Source organism: Elephas maximus, chromosome 17, assembly GCF_024166365.1.
Source record: "Elephas maximus indicus isolate mEleMax1 chromosome 17, mEleMax1 primary haplotype, whole genome shotgun sequence".
In the NCBI taxonomy this organism is placed as follows: Eukaryota; Metazoa; Chordata; class Mammalia; order Proboscidea; family Elephantidae; genus Elephas; species Elephas maximus.
This window is the reverse complement of record NC_064835.1, coordinates 61,624,625-61,640,246: the sequence shown is the minus strand read 5'-3', so window position 1 is coordinate 61,640,246 and position 15,622 is coordinate 61,624,625. Positions and strand designations below refer to the sequence as shown.

The 15,622-nt window shown below is 44.0% G+C and overlaps 1 protein-coding gene across 5 annotated transcripts in view; it reads right to left on the bottom strand.

Annotated features, from left to right (window-relative positions):
- The window catches only part of SLC4A5 (solute carrier family 4 member 5), a 101,358-nt gene that overhangs the window by 19,147 nt on the left and 66,589 nt on the right, over window positions 1-15,622 (bottom strand). For 4 of the 5 annotated variants that reach the window (XM_049856591.1, XM_049856593.1, XM_049856594.1 and 1 more), the window contains 5 exons: window positions 14,692-14,750; window positions 11,676-11,876; window positions 6,138-6,251; window positions 4,695-4,856; window positions 3,632-3,810 (listed from right to left, as the gene is read on the bottom strand). In XM_049856591.1, coding sequence (XP_049712548.1) covers window positions 3,632-3,810; window positions 4,695-4,856; window positions 6,138-6,251; window positions 11,676-11,876; window positions 14,692-14,750 — 715 coding nt within the window. The remainder of the gene's footprint in view (window positions 1-3,631; window positions 3,811-4,694; window positions 4,857-6,137; window positions 6,252-11,675; window positions 11,877-14,691; window positions 14,751-15,622) is intronic. The other variant, XM_049856592.1, reaches the window with a different exon arrangement.

Below are 15,622 nucleotides of genomic sequence, written 5' to 3'. Positions count from 1 at the left end.
TCAGGACCTTCGTTGCTGATGTGGTATGACTCAAAATGAGAAGAAACAGCTGCAAGTATCCATTAATAATGAGAACATGGAACATATGAAGTATGAATCCAGGAAAACTGGATGTTGTCAAAAATGAAATGGAATGCTTGAAGATTGATATTCTAGGATTAGTGAGCTGAAATGGACTGGAATTGGCCGTTTTGAATCAGACAATCATATGGTCTGCTATGCTGGAAATGACAAACTGAAGAGGAATGGTGTCACATTCATCATCAAAAACAACATTTCCAGATCTAACCTAAAATACAACACTCAATGATAGGATACTATCCATATGCCTACAAGGAAAACCAGTTAATATGACTATTATTCAAATTCATGCACCAACCACTAATGCCAAACATGAAGAAACTGAAGATTTTTACCAACTTCTGTAGTCTGAAATTGATCAAACATGCAATCAAGATGCACTGATGACTGCTGGTGATTGGAATGCAAAAGTTGGAAACAAAGAAGAAGGATCAGTAGTTGGAAAATATGGCATTGGCGATTGAAGTGACATGGCAGATCACACAATAGAATTTTGCAATACCAACAGCATACTCATTGGAAATACTTTTTTCAAAACATAAATAGTGACTATACACAGGGACCTTGCCGGATGGAATACGTAGGAATCAAACCAAATATGTCTGTGGTGGAAACAGACGATGGAGAAGCTCAATATCATCAGGCCAAGGGCCATCTGTGGAACAGATCAACACTTACTCATATGCAAGTTCAAGTTGAAGCTGAGGAAAACTAAAACAACTCCACAAGAACCAAAGTATGACCTTGAGTATATCCCACCTGAATTTAGAGACCATCTCAAGAATAGATTTGAAATACTGAACACTAATGACCAAAGACCAGACCAGTTGTGGGATGACATCAAGGGCATCATACATGAAGAAAGCGAAAGGTCATTAAAAAGACCGAAAAAAAAAAAAAAAGACCAAAATGGATGTCAGAAGAGACTCTGAAACTTGCTCTTGCACATAGAATAGTTAAAGCAAATGGAAGAAATGATGAAGTAAAAGAGCTGAACAGAAGATTTCAAAGGGCAGCTCAAAAAGACGAAGTAAAGTATTATAATGAAATGTACAAAGATCTGGAGTTAGAAAACCAAAAGAGAAGAAGACACCTGGCATTTCTCAAACTGAAACAACTGAAGAGGAAATTCAAGGCTCAAGTTGCAATACTGAAGGATTCTATGGGCAAAATATTAAACGACTCAGGAAGCATCAAAAGGAGACGGAAGGAATACACAGAGTCAATGTACCAAAAAGAATTGGTTGATATTCAAACATTTCAGGTGGTAGCATATGATCAAGAACCAACAGTACTGAAGAAAGCAGTCCAAGATGCACTGAAGGCACTGGGAAAAAATGAGGCTCCAGGAATTGACATAATACCACTTGGGATGTTTCAACAAACAATCGCAGGGCTGGAGGTGCTCACTTGTTTATATCAAGAAATTTGGAAGATAGCTACCTGGTCAACCATATATTTACCTATTCCAAAGAAAGGTGACCCAATAGAATGTGGAAATTATCAAACAATATCATTAATATCAAATGCAAGCAAAATTATGCTGAAGGTAATTCAAAAGTGGTTGCAGCAGTACATCAACAAGGAATTGCCAGAAATTCAAGCTGGATTCAGAAGAGGACATGGAATGAGGGATATCATTGCTGATGTCGGACGGATCCTGGCTGAACGCAGAGAATACCAGAAAGATGTTTACCTGTGTTTCATTGACTACACAAAGGCATTCGACTGTGTGGATCATAACAAATTACAGATAACATTTTGAAGAATGGGAATTCCAGAACACTTGATTGTGTTCATGCAGAACTTGTATATAGACCAAGAGGCAGTTGTTCTAACAGAACAAGGGGATACTGCATGGTTTAAAATGAGGGAAGGTGTGTGTCAGGGTTGTATCCTTTCACCATACTTATTCAATCTGTGTGCAGAAGCTGGCCTGTATGAAGAAGAACAGGGCATCAAGATTGGAGGAAGACTCATTAACAACCTGGGATATGCAGATGACACAACCTTGCTTGCTGGAAGTGAAGAGGACTTGAAGCACTTACTGATGAAGATCAAAGGCACAGCCTTCAGTATGGATTACACCTTAACATTAAAGGAAACAAAAACCCTCACAACTAGACCAAGAAGCAACATCACGATAAATGGAGAAAAGATTGAAGTTGTCAAGGATTTCGTTTTATTTGGATCCACAATCAACACCCATGGAAGCAGCAGTCAAGAAATCAAAGGATGTATTGCATTGAGTAAATCTGCTGCAAAGAACCTCTTTAAAGCGTTAAAAAGCAAAGATGTCACTTTGAGGACTAAGGTGTGCCCAGGACCTAAGCCATTGTATTTCCAATTGCCTGATGTGCATATGAAAGCTGGAGAAGGAATAAGGAAGACGGAAGAAGAATTGATGCATTCGAATTATGGTGCCAGCAAAGAATATCAAATATACCATAGACTGCCAGAAGAACAAACTAATCTCTCTTGAAAGAAGTACAGCCAGAATGCTCATTAGAAGCGAAGCTGGCGAGACTTCATCTCACGTACTTTGGACATGTTATCAGGAGGGACCAGTCCCTGGAGAAGGACATCATGCTTGGTAAGGTAGAGTGTCAGTGAAAAAGAAGACGACCCTCAATGAGATGGACTGACACAGTGGCTTAAACGATGGGCTTAAACATAGCAAGGATTGTGAGGGTGACACAGGACCAAACTGCTTTGTTCTGTTGTACGCAGAGACGCTATGAGTTGGAACCAACTCTATGGCACCTAACAACAGTCCCTGTCCTTTGATTATAATAAGATCTGCACTTTTGCGGGGCATGATTAGTCAGGACTCAGGACAGGCACACGCGTGGTGTGGAAGGAGTCCCGGCCGGCTGGCTGAGCAGGCATTCAGGGACCAGAGGGCATCATGTATGTTTTCCCCAAGTGCAGAGGCCTAGCAACATCTGCCCAGGTTGGTGCTCTGGCCAGTCCTGAGTGCTGCAACCTGGTAGAAAAGCCTCATTTGGGCAGGCAGGGGCCCAGGTACCCGAGGCCGTAGGGAGAAGTTCTTACAACAGCTTTCATGAATGTCTAGAGACCGTAAGAGGCAGAAGATATACTTTTAAAATGGGTCGGGGACTGGACATGGTGCATGACAGAAGCCAAGGGAAGGAATAGGCCCTGGCCACAGGGAGCTCCTGGGAAGGCTTTCCTAAGGTAATGGAGATTGGGCAGGCTTGAACTCACAGGAGAGCTTTGGGGGGCTGTGTGAACAGGAGGCATGAGGGTCTTGAGGAGGAGACAAAAGGACAGGTCAGAAAGGGGTCCTGTGGGGGGCCTTGAGTGGCCTATATAGGTGCTCATGCCTGTGCATGGGGTGGGGAATGTCTCCCTGGAGTCTACTAAGAAGCAAGCACCACTTAGAACTCCTCTCAGGAAGCTCACTCCCATCCTGGTGGTTCCTGGGCTGAACAGGGGTCCTTTTTGCCCAAATGCCTTCATCGTAAAAGCAAAGCTGGCTTCCCCTCCCCCAACCTGACCACTCTCCGTGATCCCCAGTCCCTCCTACCTCACCCCCAGGAACTGAGGCTGCTCCCCAGGGGCACTGGTCTCCGTCTCCATCTTGAGGCTGTCGATGTGGGCGATGGAGATGACTGTGGCAGCCACGTACCAGGGGAGCCCCATGAAGGAGCACAGGGCCATGAGGATGCCTACCCAGAACAGGTCCAGATGGTAGCCGGCGGCCTTCTGCAGGGTGTGGCGCAAGGGGAGAAGCTGTCTAGGGAGCCTGTTCCTGACCATCAGGGGTGGGGGCATGGGGGACAGCAATCTCCTTGAGGCAGCCATTTTGTGGAACAGGTTTAAGAGTTCATCTTGGTTTTCCACAGGGTACTCTGAGGGGGCCGCGACCCTCAGGTGCTCCCTAGTGAGGAGTTCAGAGGTACGCAGGCCTCACCAACCCCAGAGGTAGCTTCAGTTGCCACCTTGTCTGAAAGGGTGGGTGAGGAGAGAGGCACAGTGAGAAAGGAAAGGGATGTTCAGGCTTAGAGAGACCCTGGATTGGGGTCCTGGGGAGAAGAGATCTCACCCAGTGGCCAGGTATCTCTGCAATTGCTGACTGAGGGGCCCCAGCTGGAACAGAACTTAGACCCAACCTAGAAGGGTCTGGACTGGGGCTGGTGAAGGGGTAACCTGAATCTTCTCAGACCCAGAGGCATGGAAAGAGTTGGAGGGACCAGAAGGTCCAAAGAAGCTCCTCTGTTCATTGTTCCAGATCAAAATCCCCCTGTTGGGATCTGCTCAGACTCCCAAGTTTACTGGCAGGAGGTACACAGGTAGAGGTGCAGAGGGTCACTTTGGGAGAGGAAAGAGGCCTTTTCCCAGACCCCCATCCTTGGCTCCTCTGGACCACCTGATCCTTGGGTTAAGCTGCCCTGGCCTCATTGGTATTACCTGCATCTGAAGGTTATACTTCCCTCAAGACATACCAAGTGGGAACTCCAGTCTTCTGGTCTCATCTTTTCCTTCACAAATGGCCCCAAATATTGAAAGAAGCACCATCTCCCTCCTTCATTCCTTCTGACTTTGTGGGAAGAAAGAGTTTGCACCTCTGCTCCGAGCACCAGCCTTACCCTCAGCTTGTTTTCCTTCCGGTTGACAATGACGGCTGTGATCTGCTGGTCCATGAAGATCAGGATGGTCACCAGCAGGGCAGGAAGGATGCTAGCCGGGTACACCCACCACGGATTCTTCCCAAAGGGGGCCACGAACCAACCTCGGTCAGGCCGCGTGGGCTGAGCGGGAGCAAAGGAGAGGGGCCTGTCCTCTCCCCCACATCTTACCCTTTGTCCTCTCCCCCACCTGTGTACTTCTCAACTGCAATCTTTTCCTGAGAGCAAAGAGACCAAGGAGGCAGGCAAACTTGGGAAGGAACATGAACACAGGAGGTGTTTGTAGAGCTAAAGAAATAACTTGCTGCAGTGGCCCTGGGGCTGGTTGGAAAGAAGGGAGGCGAGGAGTCATTGACTGTGGAATAGCAAAAAAGCAGGATTGAGGCCTAAGAGGCCAAAAAAAAAAAAAAAAAGAACTTCAATGGGTTCAGTCCTCAACCCTTCTGCCTTCCCTCCGAGCCCCCTTGTCTGGGGAGCACTATAGAATTGTCTGTAAAATAGCAAAGATTTTCATGAATTCAAACCCTGCATATTAAGAATAAGGGAAAGCCATGCAGGAGTTGGGCTGAAGTTTCTCTTTTATTTAAGAGAAAGGGATATTTTACAGGCCAATGTGAGTTGTATGAGACTTGCTTAAGCTACTTAGAAGAACCCTGAAATAATATCTCCAAGGTCAAGACCACAAAGAACGTGGTTCTAGAACCTAGACCCCTACCCTGGTTTAGATGGTTGGTGCTCCTTATGAGGGGGCAGGGCTTGAGCCTGGCAACAAGCAAATGGCACCAACTCTGGACTAATGTGTAATTTCTGAAGTAATGGTTCTCAAGCTTGAGCATGTCTCAGAACCCCCGGAGGGCTTGTTAAAGTGCAGATTGTGGGCCCCACTCCCAGAATTTCTGAATTCACAGGTATGGGATAGGGCCAAGAATTTGCATTTCTAACAAGTTCCCAGGTAATTAAGTGATGCTAGTCCAGGGACCACACTTTGAGAACCACTGTCCTAAGGGATCAACAGATCCCAGCTGGCCCAGCCTTTAGGCTTAGGCTGCTATGGGTCAGGCAACTGGAGACATCCAAGCAGAAGTCAGGGGACTTCAGCGGCGCTGGAGGTGGATTCCAGCACCTTCTCCACCCTGTGGCTTCACAATAGGATTTCACTGTGAACCTGTCCGCACCCCAGCATCTCAAGGTTTTAGGAAGTTCCTAACTGGAAGTTGATACTACTGTAGACCTGTAAGGACCACCCCTAGGGAACGTTGTGAGTAAGAGGAGGTAGAGCACACACAGAGGACCACCAAGGCCACTTGGCTGAGAGGAGAAGGAGATTCAGCCAGTGTAAGGGGAAGAACCAGCAGCTAGTGGGCAGGCAGAAGAGAGTGACCAGAACAGGGGTGATGGGCAAACCTTGATGACACTGGGCACGTGCAACTTGGGGGTTTCCAGGCTGAAACAGGCATCGATTCCACAGAAGAGCAGGATAGAGAAGACAATGGAAAAGTCGGCCACCAGGGCCCGGACCTGCAGAAAGGAGATAAGTGAGTGGAGCACCTGTCCTGCTCACTGTAGACTTAGTCCTAAGACTCAGAATGGTTAAGAGCTTGGATTCTCAAGTCAGCAGAACTAGTCTCAAATCCTGGCTCTGCCCCTTGCTGCCTGTGTGATCTTGGGGAAACCTTATCATCTCTCTGAGCCTCAGTTTCTTCATCTGTAAGATGAAGATGATGATAGTTCCTACCTCGTAGGTATAAATGAGCTGTGACGTATTTAGAGTGCTTGGCATAAGTAGTCAGTCACTGTTACAATGAAACCTGTGAGAGCCGGAACTCGACAGGACTACCTTGTTTTTCCAGGTCTCACAAGTTTTCTGCCTTTGACTGGGTGCAGTCTTACCACTTTTCTATCACTCGTTTTAGTGGAAAATATTTACGTTTTCCTTCTCTGATAGGTTTCTGCCTTACACAGGCTCTGGCTTTTGCAGGTTTTACTGTGTTATCCATGTGACAATGGCAGCCATTGCTGAAGACAGTTGTTGGTATGGCAGACTGAACTGGGTCACCCACCAGGTGTGGTGAGGGCTAGGGATGAACTTGGAAGGAAACCCTAGTTCCTACAAACGCGTGACAGATTGTTGCACTCCCACTTGGCCTAGGAGGGTGGCCCTCGGGCCCTGCTGGGGACTAGACCGTTTATCCACTAAAGGTCCTCTGCCTCTTGTTCCTTTGTTTTCAGGAGGCCCTTTCTAGGCCAGATTTTGGACCTCACTTCTGTCCTTTCTGAATCAGTGCCCTCTGACTGCCTTCTACACCAGTCAACATCCAGAAGCCTCAGGACAGAACAGGGTCCTGATGTCCACCCTGCCACTTTTTTTATGTCTATTCAGAGACAGCAATTTCTAGAAAAACTACTGGGAAAGTTAAGAAGAGCAGGGCAGGTGACGGCACAGTGAATTCTTTTCCTAAGCGTCCTATGCACTTGATCTTAAAAACAGAATATTTTAAAAAGACTTACAGTGAAAAGCAAAGCCTCCATCTTACCTCTCCTCACTCCCGTCCCACCTTCCAGATACATCCACTTATATCTGCTTGATTTTACGTGTCCTGGTAGTTTCCTCCATGTCATTAAATAATACATTTATACTTTTATATCTTGGTTTATTCATTTAAGGCGTTGTCTAGTTTGAATAAGGAGTTAGTTAAGTTAGGGACAGTGTATTATCCCTCCTCTCTCTCCTCATTCCCAGTCTTGCATAGTCACTTTAAAAATCCTTCTTCAAGTGTCCTTTGTACTTTTAAGTTATATAATTAGATGTATTTTTCTCTTTCCGCTAACTTTGCCAGTAGCTCTCGCTATCCTTCTGGGTGAGGGTCCTGCCCCTATCTTTCCTACCACCTTTCTTCTCCCCTGTTCCACCTTCCATTTAGGGCACCTTGACTTTGATCTTCACCTTGTCAAAACTGAGAATACTTATATTCGTTCCATCAACCTGTGCCTTTGGTGTTTTATCTACAAGTGGATCCTAAAAAATTGAAAACCAACAACAGCTTTATATTATCATGACTATAAATATTGGTATGGCAGAACTAAGTAGTGTGTTAGGTTTAGGCTTCCTTTTCTACAATATTACTACAGTAGCAACCAGATCAAAAAATTATTACATTAAGCCATATGAAATTTGCCATTTTTATAGGTCACCATGAGTTGGAGTTGACTTGATGGCAACTGGTTTTTTAGTTTCACTCCCACTCATTGCTTCTCATCTTCCCAACTGATGGCTGTTGTCTTAGTAGTAAAATATAGGCAGTTTTACCAGTTCAAACTAATGTAAAGGTGGATGCAGTAAACAGCTCTGAATTCCCTCCCACCTTAAGACATAAAATATCACCTGCTCAGTGGATGTCTCCTCTGTTACCCATTCCCACACCTGTCCCTGCCCTCTGGAGAGAACCACTGGCCTGATTTGGAGCTTATTATAGCCACGAGTGTCTTTATACTTTTACTAAATACGTTTGTTGTGGTTGTGTGCTGTTGAGATGATTTTGACTCATAGGACCCTGTATGATAGAGCAGAACTGTCCCATATGGTTTCCTAGGCTGTAATCTTTGCGGGAAAGGAGCCCTGGTGGCACAGTGGTGAAGGGCTTGGCTGCTATCTGAAGGGGTCGAAAGGTTGGTGGTTCGAACCCACCAGCTGCTTCATGAGAGAAAGATAGAGCAGTCTTCCTTCTGTAAAGATTACAGCCTTGGAAACCCTATAGAGCAGTTCCATTCTGTCCTTTACGGTCGCTATGAGTCAGAATCAACTCAATGGCAACAGGTAACGGGAATCTTAATGGGAGCAAATTGCCAGGTCTTTTTTCCCGTGAAGCCCCTGGTGGGATTTGAACCGCTGACCTTTCAGTTAGAAGCCAAGTGCTTAACCACTGCGATACCAAGGCTCCTTAAATATGTATACACCCCTAAACAACATATGGCATTACGTTGCATGTTTTTTAGTTTTACAAAGATGGCATCATATTACTTGTAGTCTTCCACCTCATGCTTAATTTTGCTCAGCGTTATGTTTATGATCGTTTTCCTCGTGGTGAGTTGCAGCTATGGTCTATGTACATCCATTGTCATTTAACATGCATATGATTACTTTTCAATGTGTGTTTATTCATTCTTCTATTGGTAGATAAATTTAGATTATTTTCATATTTCTCCTCTCGTAATCAGTGTTTCTGCTAACATTCTTGTACCTGTGTGAGAATTCCTCTGGGGTATCTACCTGCAAGTGGAGGGTTGAAGATCATACGTATCTCCAGCTTTATCAGAGCACGGACGTTCCTAGTTACACTCCCTGAGTGCTATGAACTGTTAATGTGCTCAGTTGCTAACTGCCTAGTTATCTAGTGCTGCTATAACAGAAACTCCGCAAGTGGACGGCTTTAACAAAGAGAAATTTATTCTCTCAGAGCCTGGGAGGCTAGAAGCCCGAATTCAGCGTGCCAGCACCAGGGGAAGGGTTTCTCCCTCTGTCACCTCTGGGGGAAGGTCCTTGCCATTAATCTTCCCCTAGTCTAGGAGCTTCTCAGCTCAGGGACCCCAGGTCCAAAGGATGCACACCCCTCACAGTTCTTCAGTCTTGGTGGCATGAGGTCCCCCTGTCTCTCTGCTCGCTTCTCTCTTTTATCTCTTAAAAGAGATCGACTGAAGATACAACCTAATCTTGTGAATTGAATCCTGCCTCATTAAATAATCGCTTCTAATTCTGCCTCATTAACATCATATAGGTAGGATTTATAAGGATTTATAACACATAGCAAAATCACATCAGATGACAAAATGGTGGATAATCATACAATACTGGGAATCACAGCCCAGTCGAGCTGACACAATTATGGGGGACACAATTCAATCCATAAAACTAACGGAAAGGTTGGAGGTTCCAATCCTCCCAGAGGCACCTCAGAAGAAAGACCTGGAGATCTACTTCTGAAAACTCTGTGGAGCACAGTCCTACTCTGACACACACGGGGTCACCATGAGATGGAGCTGACTTGACGGCAACTGTTTTTTTATTTACTCTCCCACTCATGGCTTTCCATCTCCCCAACACTGATAGATGTGAAACAATGTGGCCCCATTCTTTTCTGCAACACTAAATTCCAGGAGGCAACAGAGCAATTTGTAAATGATTTGAGGAAAAAAAACTGGTGGCATGAGAATTTCACACTAATGAATTACTTTTCATCTTGCAAGCAACAGATGGACATTCTCAGATGTAGCCACTGCTCTAGGATTTCTACTTAAAAGGAGACTTAGAGTTAGGACTGGTCGGAAGGGGGGGAGGCAGGGAGGGAACTTGTCTTGAGGATGCATTGTGTTGCAAACATACTTTGTATATTACAAAGCTCTCTAAAGAACAACCTTTTTACTTAGTCCTTAGAAAATATTGGAAAAACTCAACTGTTCATATCAAGGATTTTTACTGTCATTATTATTATTACTACTAGTAGTAGTGGTAATATTTATCTGAGATGGCTTTAGGAGAGTGCTGACGGGTTTATGATGGGGAAGAGTAGATAAAATTTTTCCAAGTGCCTCTCCTCCTGACACAGCTGTTTCTCAAAACAGCAAGTGCTTCTTTGGTTAATAATTTATTTGTTTTTCCAGCCACTAACAGAAAAGGAAATAAAAAGTTAGCAGATCACATTTACAATGGTATTAAGAAATAAAATATTTAGGAATAAATCTAACAAAAGATGTGCAAAACCTCAAAATCAAAACCTATAAAATATAATGGAGAGAGAAAAGATTTAAATAAATGGAGAAGTATACAATGTTTGTGGATTGGAAGACTCAAAATTTGAAAGATGTTGATTTTTTCCAAGCTGATATATAGCATCATTATAATCCTAACAAAATTCCAACAAGTTTTGACTTTGGTGAAATTTAAGATAATTCTAAAATTCATGAGGAAATGCAAAGAGCTAAGAATAGCTAAGAGAAAGTAAAACAAAGAGGGAGAATTTGGTCTATGAGATGTTCAAGCTTATTATAAGCTAGAGAAAGAAAAACAGGGTGATATTGGTATAAGAACAACAACAAAAAAAACTTTTGGTATAATTTTGATATATTTGACTACAGTAAAACTAAGAATTCCTGTTAATCAAAATATACCATTAAGAAAGTGAAACAGAATAAAGAGCCCAGAAATAGACCTTGGCATACATGGATACTTGATATATGGCAAAGGAAGCACTGGAGTGGGAAAAGAATAGCCTTTTTAAGAAAAAAATTTTAGTTTTAAATTTTAACAATTGGCTATTCATGTTTTTTTAAAAAATCAATTCTAACGTATTGTAGGTCTAATATGAAAGGAAAAACAATGAAGCGTTTAGAAGATACCTTTTGTCCAATATTTCCCTTAAGAAAAATTTTAATATATTTGACTACAGTAAAACTAACAATGCCTGTTAATCAAAAGGTACCATTAAGAAAGTAAAAAGTCCAGTCATAGAGTGGGAGAAGATATTTGGAACATATATGACCACAAAAGGGTTTTTATCCAGAATATGCAAAGAACTCCTGAAAATCAGAAAGAAAAAGACAACCCAATAGAAAATGTCCAAGAGATTCAAGGAGGTACTTCCAAGAAGAAAGTCAAATGGCCATATGGCCAATAGACACCTGATAAGGCTTACAACCTCATTTGCCACTGGACAAATGAAAAAATTTAAAACCAGAGCAAGATACTACTAATACGGAAAGGCTAAAGACAAAAGTCTGACAATATCAAGTGTTGTCAAGGGGACTTGAACTCAGTTCCCCCGACTCCAAAATCCATGCTCTTTCTGCAGCAAACAGAATGGACCTTGGAAAACCTCCGCGCGCTGATGCTGACATAGTGTCCATCCCATCACAGGATCAGAATCTTTCCTAACTGTAGGGTGAGCTTACCTTGGTTGGGAAATAGCGGCTGGATTTGAACTTCTTCAGGGTCAGGGTCATGGAGTATGTCCCGAAGAAAAGGATGAAGGACATAAGTGCAAGGTCTGGGATGAACTGGCACGAATTCCCGAGCAGGCGCCCACCGTAACTCAGACACTCCTTCTTGCTCAGCAGAGACCAGTCCAACCCTGTGAGGTTAAGGGGGTTGTACTTGGAGACCAAGCACAGGAAAGAAAGGGTCAGGGTCTTCCTGGAAGGTCAGGTGTGTCCAAGCCCTGCCTCCCCTCCTTCCTGCAATTCCCAGGCAGCCCCCACCCACTTCACTGGCCTCTGAGATGCCCTAGCCCTCCTGTCCCATGATGGTGCCCTCAGCAACTTAGCGATATTCCTGGGACAGGCTGGCACAAGGAATGACAAGCAGACAGCTCCCGGGGAAGATTAAGGGCTGATATGTTTGCTTCTTTGTTGTGTTCTAGGATGCACTGCTTTGCTAGCAAGGAGGAAAGGTGCAGGGGAATCGCCCTCTCTCTCAGCAGCCCTGGCTCCCAGCACAATTAACCACAGGTTCTGTGGGCTCCTCCTGCCCCAAGCATCTCCCATTTATTCTTGCCTTCCTTTCCCCTCTTTCACACACTGGGGCTCACACCCTCCCAGGTCACTTCACTCATTTCCTCCTGGTCTCCCAAATGCATAAAATCCAGGGGCAGAAAAGTGCAAAAGGAGTCCTGGTGGCACAATTGTTAAGTGCTCGGCTGCTAATGAAAGGCCCACTGTTGGAACCCACCAGCTGCTCCATGGGAGAAAAAATCTGGTGATCTTCTTCCATAAAGATTACAGCCTAGATCCCATTCCTAGATATATACCCTAGAGATCTAAAAGTTGTGACATGAATGCATACATGCACACCTATGTTTGTTGCAACTTTATTCACAATAGCAAAAAAAAAAAAAAAGGGAATAACTGAAGTGCTCATTATAAGATGAATGGATAAACAAAATATACATGCATTCAATGGAATACTACACAACCATAAAGAGCAATGATGAGTCCAAGAAACATATTATAACACGGATGGACCTGGAGGTTATAATGCTAAGTGAAACAAGTCAAGCACATAAGGACAAGTATTGTATGATCCTTCTTTTATAGGAATACAAACCAAAAAACCCAAACCCAGTGCCGTTGAGTCAATTTTGACTCATAGTGACCCTATAGAACAGAGTAGAACTGTCCCGTAGAGTTTCCAAGGAGCGCCTGGTGGATTTGAACTGCCGACCCTTGGGTTAGCAGCTGTAGCACTTAACCACTATGCCACCAGGGTTTCCGATATAGGAATACAAGGATAGACATATATAAAGAGACCAATGTTCAATGGTGGTTACTGGGGGAAGAGGGGAGGAGGGGGAAGCACATTCTAGATCATAAATACTTGTTATTTTTGGTGATGGGAAAAGTAGCATCAAATGTGGGTGTAGTGAGCACAGTATGACCGAAGTAAATGATGTCATTGAGAGGCGCTCATGAGAAAAGGATGCCTGTACCAAAGAATTTGACATAAATAAGAGGGCAATAAATACAACAAACAACAAAAAATGAGTCTAGGGTCAAATAAGGATGAGTATAGGCATATATGTATACAGGTCAGTACAGGTGTACACATACGTGAAAACTAACAGAAGTATCCATAGGTATGTGGAAGTACAGATACATGTTCTGGTGTAAACCCGTTGCTGTAGAGTCTACTCTGACTCATAGTGACCCTATAGGACAGAGTAGAGCTGCCCCGTAGGGTTTCCAAGGAGCAGCTGGGGGATTCGAACTGCTGACCAAACGTGTACGCAGGCACATATATTCATTGAAGACACAGCTGCACATAATCCTCAGACATAACCAAACACCTCCCAGGATTGGTTTTCTGGGTTTAAAGGCTTAGGGCCATAGTCTTACAGGACAACTTAGTCAATAGGTATATAGCTCAAAAAGTTCATGTTCTGCATCCTAGTGAAGTGAGTAGTTCCTGAGATCTTAAAAGCTTGCAAGCAGCCATCTAAGATACAACTATCTGTCTCTACTCATCAGGAGCAAAAGAGTAAGAAGGTAACCAAAATCACAGAAAAAAGTACACAAGGCTGATAGCCTACATGAGCCATGTCCTCAACTACTTGAGATCAGAAGAACTAGATGGTTCCCGGCTACCACCACTGACTGATCTGACTGGGGGCAAAATAGATGACCCTGGTTAGAATGGGAGAAAAATGCAGAACAAAACTCAAATTCTTAAAAATGCCAGACTAACTGGACCAACAGAGACCAGAAGACTCCCTGAGATTACCACCCTGAGACATTCTTTAAACCTTGAACCAAAACTATTCCCTGAGATCACCTTTTATACACAAAATAAAGGATATTACCCATTAGACTGGTGCTGTACTGAAAAAACACCTGTATGAGTCCAAAAAGTCAACATTTAATCCAAAGCAAAGATGACACGATAAGGGGGCAGGGAAACTAGAGACCTGGAAATGGAACAACCAGAACACAACTAATGAGAACGTTGATACGATATAAAAAATTTAACTAATGTTAATGATCAATCTGTATGGAAATTGTCAAAGAGGAACCTAACATGCCCTGTAAATTTTCACCAAAAACACAATAAAATATTATTAAAAAAAAAAAGATTATAGCTTAGGAAACCCTATGGGGCAGTTCTACTCTGTCATATAGGGTCACTATGAGTCAGAATCACCTTGACAGCACACAACGACATATATGTGTATGTGTATATATACATATATATGCACAATATTTATGTGCATGGGTTTAATGAATGAGGCATGCTGCTAAAGTGCATATACCTAAAATGAAAGCACGCTTTACAATGCTTTGGATGTGCACCCAGTGAGCTGTGTAGCACCTCTGCAAGGCTGGATTGCCATAAGTTGACCTCAGTTTCCCAACTCTTTCCTTGCTCCCCCCACAAACAAAAGTACTCGAAGTTCTGACATTCGAGAAAATTACTTACCAGAGAAGCATTGGTGTTTGGTGCCAGCATGGCTGAAGCATTGAACATGGTTGTATTCACTGTGGATGAGCACACGACACAGGAATTGTCAGCGGCAGCTGGGCCAGAGCCTGCAGCACCCACCAGGCACCCATCCTTTTCCCACCTCCCTCCAGGGGTGAAGATGAGAACTGGCTTTAATTGGGAGGGCACGCTGACACTCTCTTTACTTTGCCCAAAGAAGCAACAAGGGCAGAGAATGGTGGGAAGGAGTCCAGGCCACAGCTCTGACAACCAGCTGAGCCAGGGTAGGACAGCTCCTGCCTGACACCGAGGGACTGTTTTAAAAACTGAAATAAGGAATCCAGTGCTAAGACATAGCCTAAGACAAGGTGGTGAATAATGTACCTTGTGAGCCCCTATTGTCCAATGGACCCATTTCTGAGCTGTCAGACTTAAAATCATCTTCAGAGAACTTACTCTATGCCACACACTATGCCAAACCCTTATACACATTAAGGTCCTAAATCCCAGTGAAGGATCCCCATTTTACAGATGAGGCCCAGAGAGGTTAAGTAACTATCCATTGCCCAAGGTCACACAGCTTGTACCTGGCGGAACCATGATTCCATCCCAGGGAGGCTGGCCCCAGAGCCTGTAACCCGCCCACCCAGTCCTACACAGAGAGCTCCCCTGTGCTGTACCCTCCATGGATACCTCCTTTTTCTCCCTTTCCTGTCCTTATATGCTTTTTTTTTTTTTTAAAAGGTCAGCTGGGCCTGTAAGAACTTGTTGGCTCTGACGTTATCTTCCTTTGAATGCAAGCTGAGGAAAATGATGCCGGGTTTAGGACCTGAGGGAGAATCAATCAGAAGCCCAAAGGTTCTGCTCTCGACTGTTCATGAGCCTGCATCCCTTGCACAACCATTCCCTCCCCTGGGCCTCAATGTCC